Source organism: Heterodontus francisci, chromosome 15 (assembly GCF_036365525.1).
Source record: "Heterodontus francisci isolate sHetFra1 chromosome 15, sHetFra1.hap1, whole genome shotgun sequence".
Taxonomy (NCBI): domain Eukaryota; kingdom Metazoa; phylum Chordata; class Chondrichthyes; order Heterodontiformes; family Heterodontidae; genus Heterodontus; species Heterodontus francisci.
The window spans coordinates 59,801,410-59,818,701 of NC_090385.1; the positions used below are offsets into that span (position 1 = coordinate 59,801,410).

The 17,292-nt window shown below is 41.3% G+C and overlaps 1 protein-coding gene across 3 annotated transcripts in view; it reads left to right on the plus strand.

Moving 5' to 3' along the window:
• LOC137377682 (ecto-NOX disulfide-thiol exchanger 2-like) overlaps window positions 1–17,292 on the plus strand; it is a 300,072-nt gene that overhangs the window by 127,479 nt on the left and 155,301 nt on the right. For 2 of the 3 annotated variants that reach the window (XM_068047599.1, XM_068047600.1), the window contains one exon: window positions 13,367–13,504. The exons of the other annotated variant lie outside the window; for it this stretch is intronic. In XM_068047599.1, coding sequence (XP_067903700.1) covers window positions 13,367–13,504 — 138 coding nt within the window. The remainder of the gene's footprint in view (window positions 1–13,366; window positions 13,505–17,292) is intronic. 3 annotated transcript variants of the gene reach the window in all.

Genomic DNA, 17,292 nt, shown 5'->3' on the forward strand with positions numbered 1-17,292 from the left:
TCTGTGCGATGGTTGCTCCAACCAATACTGTTATGAATAGGTGCATCTGTGACAGTTATGTTGGTGAGTATGAGGTCAAGTAGGTTTTTCCCTTGTGTTGATTCTCTCACGTCTTGTGGTAGGCCCAGTCTGGCTAGTTTGTCTTTCAAGACTTGACGAGCATCATCAGTTGTGGTGCTACTGAGCTGCTCTTGGTGATGCTCTTTGAAGTTACCAAAACCAGACAATATTCTGTGACCTTTCCACCCTTTGCTTCTTCCAAGTGGTGTTCAACATAGAGGAGCGCAGTAGGTGGTAATCAGCAGGAGGTTTCCTTGCCCATGCGTGATCTGTCATGTTACTTCCTGGGGTATGCAGTCAGGGTTGAGGACTCCCAGGGCCACCACATCCTGATGGTATACCATTGTGCCGCTGCCTCTGTTAGGTCTGTCCTGCTGGTGGGCTTTAGTGAGGATGACTTTGCGAGGTCAACTGGGCTGCCTTGCTTTTGTCACTTCTGGTGCCTAGGTTGATGCTGGGTGGTGTCTTAGTTTTATTCTCATTAGACATTTTCATAGTTGTTTGATACAGCTGAGTGTCTTGCTTGGCTACTGCTAAGGGCAGTTGAGAGTAAATCATGTTAATCTGTCTTCCAATTTCCAGATGTGATGAAGGGGCTACACCTGAAACACTAGCTTTTTTTTGCCTTCTGTGTACAGATGCTAAAAGACTTTGTGTTTCCAGCATTTTTCCCCTCTCGCTGATTTCCAACAATTTGTTTTAACCTCTACTTTGTAAGTTTTCTCTATCTAGTCTGTGCTATTCTGCAAAGTATTGCCATTAATATTTGATTTAATATGAACAAACTATGTATATGGGCACTCGTGCACACCATTAATAGTGAAACAGCTAAAAACATGGTTGAAGAAGACGAGCAGTCAGACACAAAGCTCAGTATGTCCAATTGATGCAGAGCAGCAGTCAACAAAACTTATAGAATGTTGAACTGCAGACCGAAAATCACGTACTCTCAGTTAAGCTGTGATCAAACTGTTCAGTGTTTTGGTCAGACCGGACCTAAGTACTATGTCCAGATCTGATTGCCAAGAAATGAAGGATACTTTCAAGTACATAAGGCTGTCCAGAAGGCTGATCCTTCATATAAAAGATATGAATTATAAAGCAGAAACTTGGGCTTTTCACCTTGGTAAGGTGGTGTCTTGCAAGCTTTTCTTCAAGATAGGGTATGGAAAAGGTAAATCTGGAATATTAATGAAATGTTGAAAACGAGACACAAGGACTTAGGTTCAGACTAGTAAAAGATAAGTATAAAATTGCTGAGAAGCTCTTCACACGGGTAATCAACACACGGTTGACTTTCAGATACAGTAGTGGATGTGAAAACTGATAATTTAAGAAACAATTAGATGCTGCAGTTAGAAATGCGAAATGTTTCTGGATTGATGAATATTACCTGATTGGTGATCCTCATCTGCAATTATCTTGTGAACAATTTGGCACAAAACATCAAAACTAATTTGTTGTAAATTATCACTTGAAGTCATATTCAAAAGATTGTCTACCATAGCTTTATATCTGAATTGCTCACATACCATTTGAACTCGGGGTTTATGGTACATGTGTCATAGAGTTATACAGCATAGAAACAGGCCCTGTGGCCCACCCTGCCCGTGCCAGCCATCAAGCCTCTCTATTCTAATCCCATTTTCCTGCACTTGGCTCGTAGCCTTGTATGCTATGGCGTGTCAAGTGCTCATCCAAATACTACTTAAATGTTGTGAGGGTTCCTGCCTCTACCTCTTCCTCACACCCTTCAGGCAGTGTGTTCCAGATTCCAATCACTCTGGGTAAAATTTCTTTTCCTCAAATCCCCTCTAAACCTCGTGCCCCTTACCTTAAATCCATGCTCCCTGGTTATTGACACCTCTGCTAAGGGAAAAAGTTTCTTCCTATCTACCCTATCAATGCCCCTCATAATTTTATATATCTCAATCATGTCCCCCCTAACCCTTCTCTGCTCCAAGGAAAACAACCCGAGCCTTTCCAGTCTCTCTTCATAGCTGAAATGCTGCAGCCCAGGCAACATCCTGGTGAATCTCCTCTGCACCCTCTCCAGTGCAATCACATCCTTCCTATAGTGTGGCGACCAGAACTGTACACAGTACTCCAGCTTTGGCCTAATAGCGTTTTTTACAGCTCCATCATAACCACACCGCTCTTATACTCTTATACCTTGGCTGATGAAGGCAAGTATCCCATATGTCTTCCTAACCACCGTATCTACTTGTGCTGCTGCCTTCAGTGATCTATGGACAAGTACTCCAAGGTCCCTCTGACCTTCTGTACTTCCTATGTTCCTACCATCCATTGTATATTCTCTTGACATGTTAGTCCTCCCAAAATGCATCACCTCACACTTCTCAGGATTAAATTCCATTTGCCACTGCTCTGCCCATCTTACCAGCCCATCTATATCGTCCTGTAATCTAAAGCTTTCCTCACTATTTATAACCCTCCCAATTTTCGTGTCATCTGTGAACTTACTGATCATACTTCCTATATTCACGTCTAAATCATTAAAGTACACTACAAACAGCAAGGGTTCCAGCACCGATCCCTGCGGTACACCACTGGTCACAGGCTTCCACTCGCAAAAACAGCCCTCGATCATCAGCCTCTGCCTCCTGCCATGAAGTCAATTTTGGATCCAATTTGCCAAATTCCCCTGGATCTCATGGGTTCTTACCTTCTTAACCGATCTCCCCTGCGGGACCTTATCAAAAACCTTACTGAAGTCCATGTAGTCTACATCAACTGCATTACCCTCATCTACACACCTAGTCACCTCCTCGAAAAATTCCATCAAATTGGTTAGATATGATCTCCCCCTGACAAAGCCATGCTGACTATCCTTGATTAATCCCTGCCTCTCCAAGTAGAGATTAATCCTGTCCCTTGGAATATTTTCCAATAGTTTCCCTATCACAGATGTTAGACTCACTGGCCTATAATTACCTGGTTTATCCCTACTACCCTTCTTGAATAATGGTACCACATTCGCTGTCCTTCAGTCCTCTGGCACTTCTCCTGTGGCCAGAGAGGATTTGAAAATTTGTGTCAGAGCCCCTGCAATCTCCTCCCTTGGCTCACATAGCAGCCTGGGATACACCTCATCTGGGTCTGGGGATTTATCCAGTTTTAAGCCTGCTAAAACTGCTAATACCTCCTCCCTTTCAATGTTAATTTGTTCAAGTATATCACAATCTCCCTCTCGCCTACATCGTCCTTCTCCATAGTGAACACGGATGTGGGTGGCCTTTCAGACTTGTTCACTGCATATTATCAGACTAGAGAAATGTAAAAGATGGATGTCCAGATTTCTTCATAACTGCATCTTTTGCAAAAAGTGCAGTCTTAAATATGTAAACTTTTTTTTATATACTAGAACATAAAGATGTTCTGAAATATAAATGGTAGCCAGAGATGCTGCTCTGGAAATATTAATGTATTGCTGGATCCTTGCATCAAATGGTGGCAAGATGTTAAAAAGCCCCAACATAGGATACATTGTGGCTTGACAAAAATAGTTTGGTTAGATTATTTCATGTACAGGAGTAAATATTTCTCTGCTCTATCCTAATAGCTTGTTCATGCCCCAACCTCTCAAGACCAGCCTGCAACAATAGGCTGGATTTTAACAAGCCCTCAACATCGTGATGTGTTATGGGGAGGCCTAAAGACGGCTCCGGATGAGGCCTACCATGGACCTTGACGTCGGCAGGGCCCAGCCCAATTCTCGTGGCAGCAGCAATGCTCCATGGCGCCCCTTCCCCACCGCTGGGTGACGGGACCACAATTTAAATATGCAAGTCAATAATATTAAATTTAAATACGCTTACCTTCACTCTTGAGGGCCCGCTGTGATCTTCAGAGAGGCGGCCGGCCCTCCCGCGCCTTTAGATCCCTGTCCAGGGAAACGCGACGCCACACTGGTGGGAAGGGGGGTGGGGGAGGAGCTAAGTCCGTCAGTATGGGAGGGGTGTTGGGGGACGGGATCAAATACATGTAATGGGTGTAGGGGATGATGGGAAGGGTTGAACCTTAAACTTTGTGCAGTTCAGATGTAAAAGTTTAGTGTTTTGGGAGGGAAGGGCAAATAGTTATGACGCAGTTGCCAGGGATGGACAGCAGCTCTTTGGCATGTGGCCCGCATGGGCTAGCTGCCATTTTTTGATCTCACCGCCAAGATCGGCGGCAGGCTCATATAATCCACCAATGTGACAATTCCTACACTAGATATTGTGGATTTCAGAGTGAGGTTGACAACTAGTGTTGTTGCAACATGGACACAAGTCCACTAGGAGCTGAGTTGAGTCTGGCCAAGCTCATTTGAAATAGGCTCCTGAAAGCCTGTAGTGAAAGAACTTTTATCCTCTCAATCTGAATTGCTTTCAATAGAAGGATCCAAAAGTGAAAGGGCATTGTACCAATTACACTTGTTAGAAGATTTACAACTGTAGGTCGATTACTTTGAACATAGAGTTTATACCATTGTGCTTTTTGAGCCTAATGTTGTTCAATGCAAATTGTTGAATTCCAACATAATCAGAGCTCCTCCATTTGGCTCGAACAGATGTAAAGCAGAGCTGCATGCATTAATATTAAAGCCACTAGTTCCTTACAGTGCACCCACTGACCAGTATGGAGTTACCCACAGTTAACTCTATTTACATATTGATTGGTATATGTTAGAAGGTATATGAAGAAGGAATTTTCCTCCACGCAAGATCAGGTGGCAGGTTGTTCAACCTTGCCCGTCTAAGACCGAACACAAAAGTACGGAAAGTCCTCATCAGGGAACTTCTCTTTGCTGACGATGCTGCATTAACAGCTCACACCGAAGAGTGTCTGCAGAATCTCATCGACAGGTTTACGGCAGCCTGCAACGAATTTGGCCTAACCATCAGCCTCAAGAAAACGAACATCATGGGACAGGACGTCAGAAATGCTCCATCCATAAATATTGGCGACCACGCTCTGGAAGTGGTTCAAGAGTTCACCTACCTAGGCTCAACTATCACCAGTAACCTGTCTCTCGATGGAGAAATCGACAAGCGCATGGGAAAGGCTTCCACTGCTATGTCCAGACTGGCCAAGAGAGTGTGGGAAAATGGTGCACTGACACGGAACACAAAAGTCCGTGTGTATCAAGCCTGTGTCCTCAGTACCTTGCTGTACGGCAGCGAGGCCTGGACAACGTATGTCAGCCAAGAGCGACTTCTCAATTCATTCCATCTTCGCTGCCTCCAGAGAATCTTTGGCATCAGGTGGCAGGACCGTATCTCCAGCACAGAAGTCCTCGAGGTGGCCAACATCCCCAGCTTATACACCCTACTGAGTCAGCGGCGCTTGAGATGGCTTGGCCATGTGAGCCGCATGGAAGATGTCAGGATCCCCAAGGACACATTGTACAGCGAGCTCGCCACTGGTATCAGACCCACCGGCCGTCCATGTCTCCGCTTTAAAGACGTCTGCAAACGCGACATGAAATCGTGTGACATTGATCACAAGTCGTGGGAGTCAGTTGCCAGCGATCGCCAGAGCTGGCGGGCAGCCATAAAGGCGGGGCTAAAGTGTGGCGAGTCGAAGAGACTTAGCAGCTGGCAGGAAAAAAGACAGAAGCGCAAGGAGAGAGCCAACTGCGAAACAGCCCTGACAACCAATTTTACCTGAAGCACCTGTGGAAGAGACTGTCACTCTAGTATTGGCCTTTATAGCCACTCCAGGTGCTGCTCCACAAACCACTGACCACCTCCAGGCGCTTACCCATTGTCTCCCGAGACAAGGAGGCCAAAGAAGAAGGTGTATATTTATATCCCGATCCATGATGGATTGTGCGAAAAATAATTCTTTCGAGCTTAGGTTTAATTTGTTTTAAAGGCCCTCAATAGGTGCCTATACAAAATAATTATGCAGATTTGAGTGCCAGCTAGCTGGATATTTTTCAAAGACCCCCCTGCTTGATGTCTGCATTCAGAGGTTTAAAAAACTGTGGATAATTCATTGTAAAGTAATAGATACAGGAGTAGTTTTGATCATGGTTCAGGAGCGCACGGTTTCATGTTCCAACTTGTAGTGTCTCAGAATGATTGAATACTGTGTTACGACCAGTTGAGGCAGGGGTCTAGAGCTCCCCTCTCAGCCTTTGCCTGGTTTGGCCATAACAGGGTTTAATTTTTAAAACACTGTTTTTAGCTTCCCCGCAGTGAATCCTTGTTCACTGCCCTCTAATAGTGATGGCAAAGAAATCAACCAGATAGGTTTTCTTAGATTCAAACAAGAAAGGTGTAAGTTTATTAACCTTAAAACTCTAATTCATTTAAAACTACTACAAATATGCGACGCGACCGCACTGGCATGCATACGCGATAAAAACGTGAAAATATAGAGAGGAGGAGATAAAAGGGGAGAGGTTTCAAGTAATAGCTGCAGTTCAGTTACTGGCTTTTGGGTTTGAAGTAAAGTATTTGATTGCAGTTGTCTTTCAGTTCTCACTGGGGCGCAGTGCACACTTTCAAACTGGTTTAGCTGCAGGAGTCTTCTCTCTCTTGAGGTTTGAGTGGCTTCCACGGATCCCCGGAACTGGACCTTCCTTCTTTGTTGTCTTCAAATTGCAGACTCTTTTCCAACTGTTCTGTGAGCACAATTCAAACAACTCCAAGTTGGCCAGCAGGTTAGTCATGTGACTAGCTCCTTATTTGGAACAACCTCTCCTGCGGTTTGTGGATTTCAAAGCTCTTGGTGGGAGGGTGTTTTGCTGTCTCTTACACAGACAAGATGTGGACCATCACTGTTGCCCAGACCAATCTTTGTTAATTGAATCAGTGAGCAGTTCCATTGTGTCTCTCTTTTAGCTGTCTTTTTAGAATGCAAATGAGTAGTCATGTTTCCAGCCGCTGTCCTTTTAGAATGTAAATATGTGCAGTCATGTTTCAGTGGTCTTTTAAACCAAGTTTTTTTTAAAGTCCAGTAACAGTTTAAAATTAATGTTCCATATGGCAAAATGAATATGTCTCATTTTGGCAGGTGTGGTTTTCATGACAACTAATTAATGCTGACTGTTCCTGAACAGTGAGTTCCCATTTTTACTCTTGGGTAGGAAGTGAGCAGAAGGCCAATACTCACAGGCACAGAAGGAGGGAAAAAAATAGTTGTTGGTTGCTTCACCCTTGGTGATGTTTTATGAACCTGCTAGCAAATGGATCAAGAGCTACATTTGCAGTCCTGGGGACTAGTCAGGGAGTGATGTGTGATATTCGGAAATCTGTATGAAGTGGCAAGAACTATAAACATAAAAGAATAACGTTCTACACGGATGTTACCCTTTAATACTACCTGACAAGCACTTGGTATTTTCTGGTGTTTTTTTTAAACCATGTAACAAGTTATTCCACCAGTGTTTGATATTTGAGATAGTGGGGCTGAAATTTCAATGGGCAAATATGTGCAAGAGACCCCCAGCCAGTCAAATTGAAGGGCACTCTGATCCTGTTCCAAATTGTAGTGCTGGGGTCATTAGCCTATTTGAGGTGGTAGCTGCAAGTTCCCCTCCAAGCTACGCACCATCCTGACTTGGAACTACATCGCCATTCCTTCACTGTTGCTGGGTCAAAATCCTGGAACTCCCTAACAGCACTGTAGGTGTACCTACCCCACATGGACTGCAGTGATTCAAGAAGGCAGCTCACCTTCTCAAGGGCAGTTAGGGATGGGAAATAAATGCTGCTCTAGCCAGCGATGCCCACATCCCAAGGAACGAATGAAAAAAAGACGCTGGCACCAGTAAAGGCAAATTAGAGGAGCCCTCCCTGATCCACCTGTCCAAAAATGGAATTTCACCTAGCTGCTCCATTTGGCTATCCCTGAGACCCTTCTTGGGACAACGAGAAGCAAGCATGGAAAGAATTTTGGCTTGAATGGGAGTCATAACTCTGACCAAATAAGGTAATCAATTCCCTCCACGATAAATTACCTTGTTTCTGGCAAGGTCTGGAGCTTTTCTGGTGCTGCGGCAGGGCTTGCATCAACTCTCAGCTGAAATGAGTTAAGCTGAGACTGGGAACTCTTCGGGCATGATCTCTGATATTGTTTGGGGAGGGGGGTTGGCTGGAGAAGGCAGAAGATCTGCTCATGACCTGTCCCATTTGAAAATGTTAAAATTCAGGCACAAACTAGGTCTGACACATTTTCTGATTCCCACTCTGGTGTTCCATACCCAGCTTGGAATTTTGGCTCCACTATTTGCTCAGATGTTCCTAGAAGGGAATATTTCTGGGTGAGAGGGGGACCTGTGCTCAGTCAGTGTTAAATTTTTCAGAATACATCAGTTTTTCCAAAAGTTTTCTTTTGATGTCATGAGAAACGGTAAAAAATGAATGAAACATGTGAATTCCTATTTGATGTAGCTGAAAGCTGCTTATGTTTGTACAATTGCAATGACGTGAGTGAGGGTAAATGATAACTCTAGAGACTTAAATCCAAATAGATCTCAGTGCTGGTATAATGAAGTAGCTTTACTAATTGAAGTCTGATTATGTTTGGAGATAATATGCATATAAAATAGTTTGTTTATCTCTAATGTCTACAGGCACTTCAGTTATTACTGGAGAAAACAATTTTTCCAACAGCAATTTATTTGAATTAAAAGGGAAAATATTAAAAGGTGACATGCTGCTCTTATCTTGCTATGAAACTTATCACCTAAAAGAACATACAATTTCTTTCACTACAGCTAAGTGTTATTTTAAAAAAAGAGTCTTCAGACAAGTATTAATAGTCTTAATCCATAATCTGTTTACTAAACCACTTGAGTCCAAAGTTCTGTTTCTGTGCTGTAAATTCTAATGTAATTCTATGAAAAAATGTGCTTCAAAGGGAAAACACTTCAGGGACTAAATTTTTGATTTCATTTGCGGGATATGGGTATCACTGGCAAAGCCAGCATTTATTGACCGTCCCTAATTGCCCTTGCGAAGATGTTGCTGAGCCACCTTCTTGAACTGCTGCAGCACACATAGTGAAAATACTCATGCAGCTAGATAGGGAGTTCCGGGATTTTGACCCATTGACAGTGAAGGAACAGAAATATATTTCCAAGTCAGAATGGTGTGTGACTTGGAAGGGAACCTGGAAGTGGTGGTGCTTCCTTATGCCTCCTGCCCTCATCTTTCTTGGTGGCAGAGATCACAGGTTTTGGAGGTGCTGTCGAAGAATTCTTAATCCATATCACTAGAAAAAGTTGCATGCTTTTTAAAAAAATTGTATATTCTCAATGAAATTGTTACTGTTTTTCAAGTGCTTTTTAAAAATATATTGTGAAATAGTTTTCAAATGACCCTAGTCTGTAAATTCTGTCGGTAACACTCCATGAACAAGCAGAAGGTCGATTAATGTGGTATGGAAGGACATGGCATTCACCTAGGTGCTAAGGTGCCTCGTCATAGTCTCCATAGTGGTATAAACAATTAATTTTAGTTCTAAATGAACATTTTACAATGGAGCTGTGCTCGAGACACTAGGAAGACTTTTATAGTACCTTATCTTGAATATTCTATTAACTTTACGAGGGTTTGTTTGCATTATGTGTAATCGATATGAATTTCTCAAAAGTTGACTTTAATAAACAATTTCAGAATTGAACTATTCAAAGTAAATAAAAAGCAGCCCCTCGTACTGTATTATCGAAGAATGTAAATTCTGTTTTCAGGTAACGACCTTTTCATTACCATTTGATTATTGCTCCTGGAGAAAATTAATTGCACCAATGCGGATGCTGCACCAATGGAGTATGATACTGAGAGATGAGCTGAACAATTGAAGAATGGAGTTTGTTATATCCATTCCACACTATTGAATTGTCTTTGGTTTGAGGGTCTGTTTGCAAATACTGTTTGCTGAAAATATCATTGTTTCTATGTGAATAATGAAGTCTTTGCTCACAATAACATTATGCACATAGGCTAATTTTTTAGAGAGCAATGCTGAAAAATGAACTACCGGGTAGTTTGTTATAATCTTTGTACTTATTTTGTGTACATATCAACAATCAGATTATTGGCTTCTCTTATTTTCTTTTTGATACCATGGATAAAAATAGCCTAATATTGGAGCTAATTATGTTTAGCAATATTGGGGGTGATATTGGAATTTCTAAGTCTTTCTCATTTGTAAGGCAAGTAATTAGAGGAGGATAGACGCTTCCTATTCGGCATCTGATTGTTTTAAAATTGAAGACCCAAGTGAAAGTAAAATTAAAGTGTAAACTTTCTCTTGTGAGGGACAACCGGAACATGCCTGTTTCAGACAAGGGAAAGAGAACAGAAAATGCTGGAAATACTCAACAGCTCTGGCAGTATCTAAGGAGAGAGAAAAACAGAATTAATGTTTCAGCCATGTTAACTCTGTTTCTCTCTTCACAAATGCTGCCACGCCTGCTGAGTATTTCCAGCATTTTCTGTTTTAATTTGAGGTTTCCAGCATCCACAGTATTTTGCTTTTGTCAGGAGAACAGAAGGCCTGCCTTAGACTGATCTGTAATGTAGTAAGGTGGGGAAACCTTGAAACGCTGAGTTCAAAGAATGGTGTTTCAGGACACAAAGTAAATATCAATGAATAAACTCATTGCAGTCACCCATCCAGGAAAAAAAATCTACAGTTCCTGTCTCCGCATCACAGAATCCAGCTGTCTCTTAAACAGTTTGTAGGTTTTTACCTGCAATGCTGTGGCTGGAATGAAATCTGTTTTGACTGCAACATACCAAATACAGTTGTCAAGTGTAGTAATTAAGTAAAATTATTCACCAAAATATGAAGCATGTACTTGATCCATAACAGAACTTGAGTATTGCTGAAAACTAAGACATTTTGTCTAAGCTTTTCGTCTTGCACTCATCAGGCCAATTTGCAAGAATACCAATGTAAGGGAAAACGACACATTTATACTGTATGAGAAGAGAGTGCTGATTGGTTGGCAAATGGACTCTGATTGGTAGAGGCGTTGCCATGGAGAATGCACCAGTTTATGGTGACAGACAGTTAACTGCCAAGCTTTGTTTGAAATTTAAACCAGGCAGCTTGACTTTGGTCAAGACATTGCCCTGAGGAATGAACCAGCAAATTGCTATCACTTATTTTGTTCAGCTGAAACAGGCACAATGTGTGTACGTGTTCTTTCTGTCTGCTAAGTACAGGGCCCTGTGTATTAACATATGTAGCTTCCAGTACACACACATGCGCCACACTGCGAGCCGAACTGACTATCTTAAATTGGTTGTCAGCATAATTCTTAGCATACTGAGGATTATTTAGCAAATGTTGGACGCTGTGATTTGAGTTTTGCAAGCACAGTCTGGTTGGGGACGATCTGTACTTAGCTCATTGCGAGCAGCAGAAGGGACATGCTTTTTGATACGATCCGCCAGTCTTTGGGATGTACGGTGCGTATACCTCGAATCACACTGGCATTGAAATTCATGTATCACATTATTCATTTGTGTGGTAGGCAGAACATCTTTTTGGCTTGACGGCAGCATCCTGTTAGCGGCGAACTCCATACGTGTTGCTACACCATAGTAGCAGCATGAAACAGCTAGCATTCAAGCTTGATGCTGAAACAGGGCGAATCAAAAGCATCCTGCATGACAATTGCTACCCTGATCAGATCATTTCCTGCTGTATATCGCGCAAGCTTATGAATGGGCCGAAGGCCATCATTTTTGGCCCTGAAAAGTGCCCAGTCTACCTCAGATTACCCTGGAAGGGTAATGTATCCCAAAAATTTGAGCAACAGGTGAACCTATCTGTTTCACGCTGCTACTATACTGTAGCAACATGTGTGGTGTTCACCACTAACAGGATGCTGCCGTCAAGCCAAAAAGGCGTTCTGCCTATCACATAAATGAGTAATGTGATATATGAATTTCAATGCTAGTGTGATGTTCGGTATATAGGCCGTACATCCCAAAGGCTGGCGGATTGTATCAAACAACATGTCCCTTCCGCTGTTCGCAACTGACAAGGTACTCAACCAGACTGTGCTTGCGAAACTCAAAACGCAGTGTATAACATCAGATGTGATTCCACGATTTGACAACATTTGCTAAATAATCCTCAGTGTGCTAAGAATTATGCTGACAACCAAGTTAAGGTTGTCAGTCAGATTCGCAATGTGGCACATTTGTGCGTACTGAAAGCTACATATATTAATAAGCAAGATCCTGTTCTTTGCCGACAGAACATGTACAGACATTATGCTTGTTTCAGCTGAACAAAATAAGTGACAGCCATTTGCTGGTTCATTCCACAGGGCAGTGCCTTGACCAATCAGAGTCAAGCTGCCTGGTTTAAATTTCAAACAAAGCTTGGCACTTAACTGTCATTCACCATAAACTGGTGCATTCTCTCTCCATGGCAACGCCTCTACCAATCAATCAGCGCACTCATCTCATACAGTCTAAATTTCTTGTTTTCCTTTACATTGGTATGCTTTCAAATTGTCCTGATGAGTGTAAGACAAAAAGCTTAGACAAAATGTCTCTGTTTTCAGCAATACTCTAATTCAATACTGCAAGACAGCAATGTGGGGTTTTAGTTCTGTGGGTGTCAGTAAGAAATACACACTGTCCTGTGTGATATGTGTATCACGTATTTAATCAAGATTTGCTTGTGTTATAAAATTTTCAGCATTTTAATGCTAATTCACTCTTATAGTTTTGCTATTTCCAAAATTTGATTCATTAATGAAGACATTTTCCAAGAGAATTTTTTATAGATGGGCCATTAATAATGAAAATCCAAAATAAAAACTGCTCCTGATTCTTTAAAATGATTTGACTCTTATTGTTCATAAATGTGGTTATCACAGATACTAAAGCTTTCTTGGATTCTAACATTACAGCTGAATTGAGAATTTTGCAAAGAATTTGTTAAATGTCTATATTTCAACAGGATTGTATATATCTTAGGAATATTTGGGGGGAAAATGTAGAAAATAAGAGTGTCCTGTATTTAACGTTTCCTGCACGCTGTTTTCTTTGTTGCAAAAATAATTAATATTTCAATAATCTAACTAAACAGGAAGGCATAGAAAAGCTAAATCTTTTTGAATTGTCAAAGGGTAACTTACAAAGAACTGGCACAAGCATGATGGGCTTAATTGCCTCCTCCTGTATTGTACGATTCTACTCGCATGCTGCCTGATGGCTGAATACATAGATTGTGTCTCAGTTGTACCTTTGGACCACTAGTTAATCAATTCTCTCTGTACGCAGTGGCTAATGTGCTATCATTTATTCTTCAACTTTGACAGGGCTTAACCAGTTGCCCTTCGATCCTGCAAACAACAACGAGCCACTGCAGTTCAGTAGTTCAAATGGCCCACTGATGACGGAATGTTCCATTGACCGTTCTAACGAACCAATCAAGAAAAGGAGACTGAATACTTTAGGTAAGGACAGCTAGACTGGCAATGCCTGCTTCATCTCAAGTACTACTGGAAATGTACAGATTATCATATTGTGTTGATGTGAAGGTACTGCTTTAAGTCTGTGCCAAAGATTATGCAAGAGGAAAGAAGAGAACTCTCATTTATATACCTCATCAAATCCTCAGAATTTGCGAACATTCTTTACCAATTGATTAATTTTGAACTGAAGTCACTGTTGAGCACCTGATTGCAGCAGCCAATTTGCACACAGCAAGGTGCCATAAATAGAAAGTGAATGGATGCCCATATGATCTGCTTTTGGTGGTGGTGTTTGAGGTAGTAGTGTTGGACAGGACTTCAAAAGAATCCCCACTGTTCAAATAGTATCGTTCAGCTGAGCTAGCAGGCACAGCTTTGGTTTAGCATGTCATCCAAAAGCAAGTAATATGCACAGAATATACGATTTTACCATTTCCTTAATCTCTTTCTCATTAAGCTGAGCCATTACAGTTTTTTATAAGAATATAAATAGCAAAGGCCAATGATTGTATAAACTTCTGCAGTATGGTTTAAAAAGAATGCCTGAACCTTGGAGAGGTTTGAAATTGAATTAAGCCAAAACTAACCACCTATACTTCTAGTCTTTGCAATACATTACGCTGAACGGCAATGCACAGGATGGTCAGTTTAGTCTAGTACTAAATATAGAGGACTTTCATTACCAAACCAATGGTTTATATCATCAATTATTGTCAATCTATCAATCAGCTATTACTGTGATGATGTATGTGACTTAATTATTATAATTAGTGGAATAACCCCATCAAATAGAGTACAGGATAATGGTTATGTTACTCGGCTAGTAACGCCACCACAACAATGTAAGAATTTGAAATCGGTTTTAAAATAAAATCTGGAAATGATCTGGTATCGGCAAAAGAAACGATGAAGCTTTTAGATTGTTGTAAAAGCCCAATTGGTTCATCATTGTCTTTTTAGGGAAGGAAACTTTTCTGCTCTGGCCTGTATGTGATTCCAATCCCACTTCAATGTAGTTGACTCTTAACTGCTCTCTGAGGTGGCGTGGCAAGCCAGTCAGTGGTATCAAAATTGCTATCAGCAGTTCATGAAGGTTTACCACCACTTTCTCAGGGCAGCTAGCAATAAATGTAAAGGTAAATTGTTCTCACTTGCATTCAAAGCTATCATTTGTTCCATGTTTTATGTGCTGGGCATTTCCTGGAACAACTTCTATGCTCTACCATAACTTCTAATGTATGGCAAATAACAAGGGGAAACCCACAGGAAACCATGGCTAGCAAGAAGTTAAAGGTAATATAAGATTAAAGTAGGAGAGTTATAATGTTGCCAAAAAGAGTGGTAAGCCTGAGAATTAGGAGGACTTTAGAATTCAGCAAAGGATGACCAAGAAATTGATGACGAAAATAGAATGAGATTAAACTAGCAAGACACATAAAAACAGATTGTAAAAGTTTCTGTAGGTATGTAAAAAGAGATTAGTGAAAGTAAATGTGAATTACTTGCAGGCAGAGTCAGGAGAGCTTATTATGGGGGAATAAGGAAATGGCAGTGGCATAAACCAATACTTCGTATCTGTCTTCATAGCAGAAGACACGGAAAACATTCCAGAAATAGCGGGGAACCTAAGGATCTAGTGGAAATGAGGAACTTAAGGATATTATTATTAATAAAGAAATGAATGGGACTTAAAGTTGATAAATCCCCTGACCTGATGGTTTGCATCCTAGGGTTTCAAAAGATGTGGCTATGGAGATAGTGGTGCATTGATTTTGATCTTCCAGAATTCCACAGATACTAGAGCAGCCGCCATGGATTGGAAGGTAGCAAACATAGCCCCACTATACAAGAAAGGAGAGAGAAAATGGCACTATAGGCCAGATTATTAAAGAGGTAGTCGCAGGACATCTAGAAAATCACAATACAAGAAGGCAAAGTCAACATGGTTTTGTGAAAGGGAAATCATGTTTGACAAGTTTATTAGAGTTCTTTGAGGATGTAACAAACTGGGTGGATAAAGGGGAACCAGTAGATGTAGTGTATTTGGATTTCCAAAAGGCATTCGATAAGGTGCCACATAAAAAGTTACTACATAAGATAAGAGCTCATGGTGTTGGGGGTGATATATTAGAATGGATAGAGGACTAGCTAACTAACAGGAAACAGAGTCAGGATAAATGGTACATTTTCAGGATGGCAACTAAGTGGCGTAGTGCCACAGGGATCAGTGCTGGGGCCTCAACTATTTACAAAATATATTAATGACTTAGGTGAAGGGACTGACAGTATTTTAGCCAAATTTACTGATGATGCAAAGATAGATAGGAAAGCAAGTTGTGAGGGGGATACAAAGAGATATAGATAAGTTAAGTGAGTGGACAAAAATTTGGCAGATGGAGTATAATGTGGGAGAATGTGAGGTTGTCCACTTTGGCAGGAAAAATAGAAAAGCAGACTATTATTTAAATAGACAGAGACTGCAGAATGCTGTGGTACAGAGGAACCTGGGTGTCCTTGTACATGAATCACAAAAAGTCAGCTTGCAGGTACAGCAAATAATTAGGAAGGCAAATTGAATGTTGGCCTTTATTGCAAGGCGGGTGGAGTATACAAGTAGGGAAGTCTTGCTACAACTGTACAAGGCATTGGTGAGATTGCACTTAGCGTACTGTGTGTTTAATTTGCAGATATCCAATCACCAAAATCAGAAAGCAGGAGACTGTCTCTGATCCGCAACTGTTTTATTCTCAATCCAGTACAAATACCAGTTCCCACTCTTCCCTTCTGGACTAACTCCCTGTCTAGAAGTAACTCTGTGTCTGGGAAAACCTAACCCTTAAATACAAACTGTAATGAGCATCACCTGCTCCCTATTAACTCTGAAGTAAGTCCTGGTTAATTAAAGGGACCAGCATTTTCAACATTGTCAGTGTACAGTTTTGGTCTCTTTACTTGAGGGACATACTTGCATTGGAAACAGTTCAGAGAAGGTACACTAGGCTGATTCCTGGGATGAGGGGTTTGTCTTATGAGGAAGGGTTGAGCAGGTTGGGCCTATACTCATTGGAGTTTAGAAGAATGAGAGGTGATCTTATTGAAATGTATAAGATTCTGAGAGGGCTTAACAGGGTAGATGCTGAGAGGATGTTTTCCCTCGTGGGGGTATCTAGAACTACGGGACACAGTTTCTAAATAAGGGGTCTCCCAGTTAAGAACATGATGAGGAGGAATTTATTCTTTGAGGGCCATTAGTGTTTGGAATTCTCTTCCCCAGCGAGCAGTGGAGGCTAAGTCATTGAATATATTCAAGGCTGAGTTAGACAGATTTTTGATTGGCAAGGGAGTCAAGTGTTATGGGGGATAGGCAGGAAAATAGAGTTAATGCCCCAATCAGATCAGCCACAATCTTATTGAATGGTGAAGCAGACTTGAGGCGCTAAATGCCTACTCCTGTTCCTATTGCTTATGTTCTTATTGCCTGACATCAATAGTAGGGAAAATGGTAGAATTTATTTAGAACTTGGTAACAGAGCACTTAGAGAATCATAATATGATCAGGCAGAGCCAAAAGGAATTTATGGAAGGGAAATTATGTTTGACCAATCTATTAGTTTTTTGAGGTGGTAACTAGCTAGATAAGGGGCAACCAGTGGTTGTAGTGTATTTGGGTTTTCAAATGCATTTGATAAGGTGCCACCAAAGAGGTTACCAGACAAAATTCGGGCTAAAATGATAGGGAATAATAGCATAGATTGAGGATTGGTTAACGG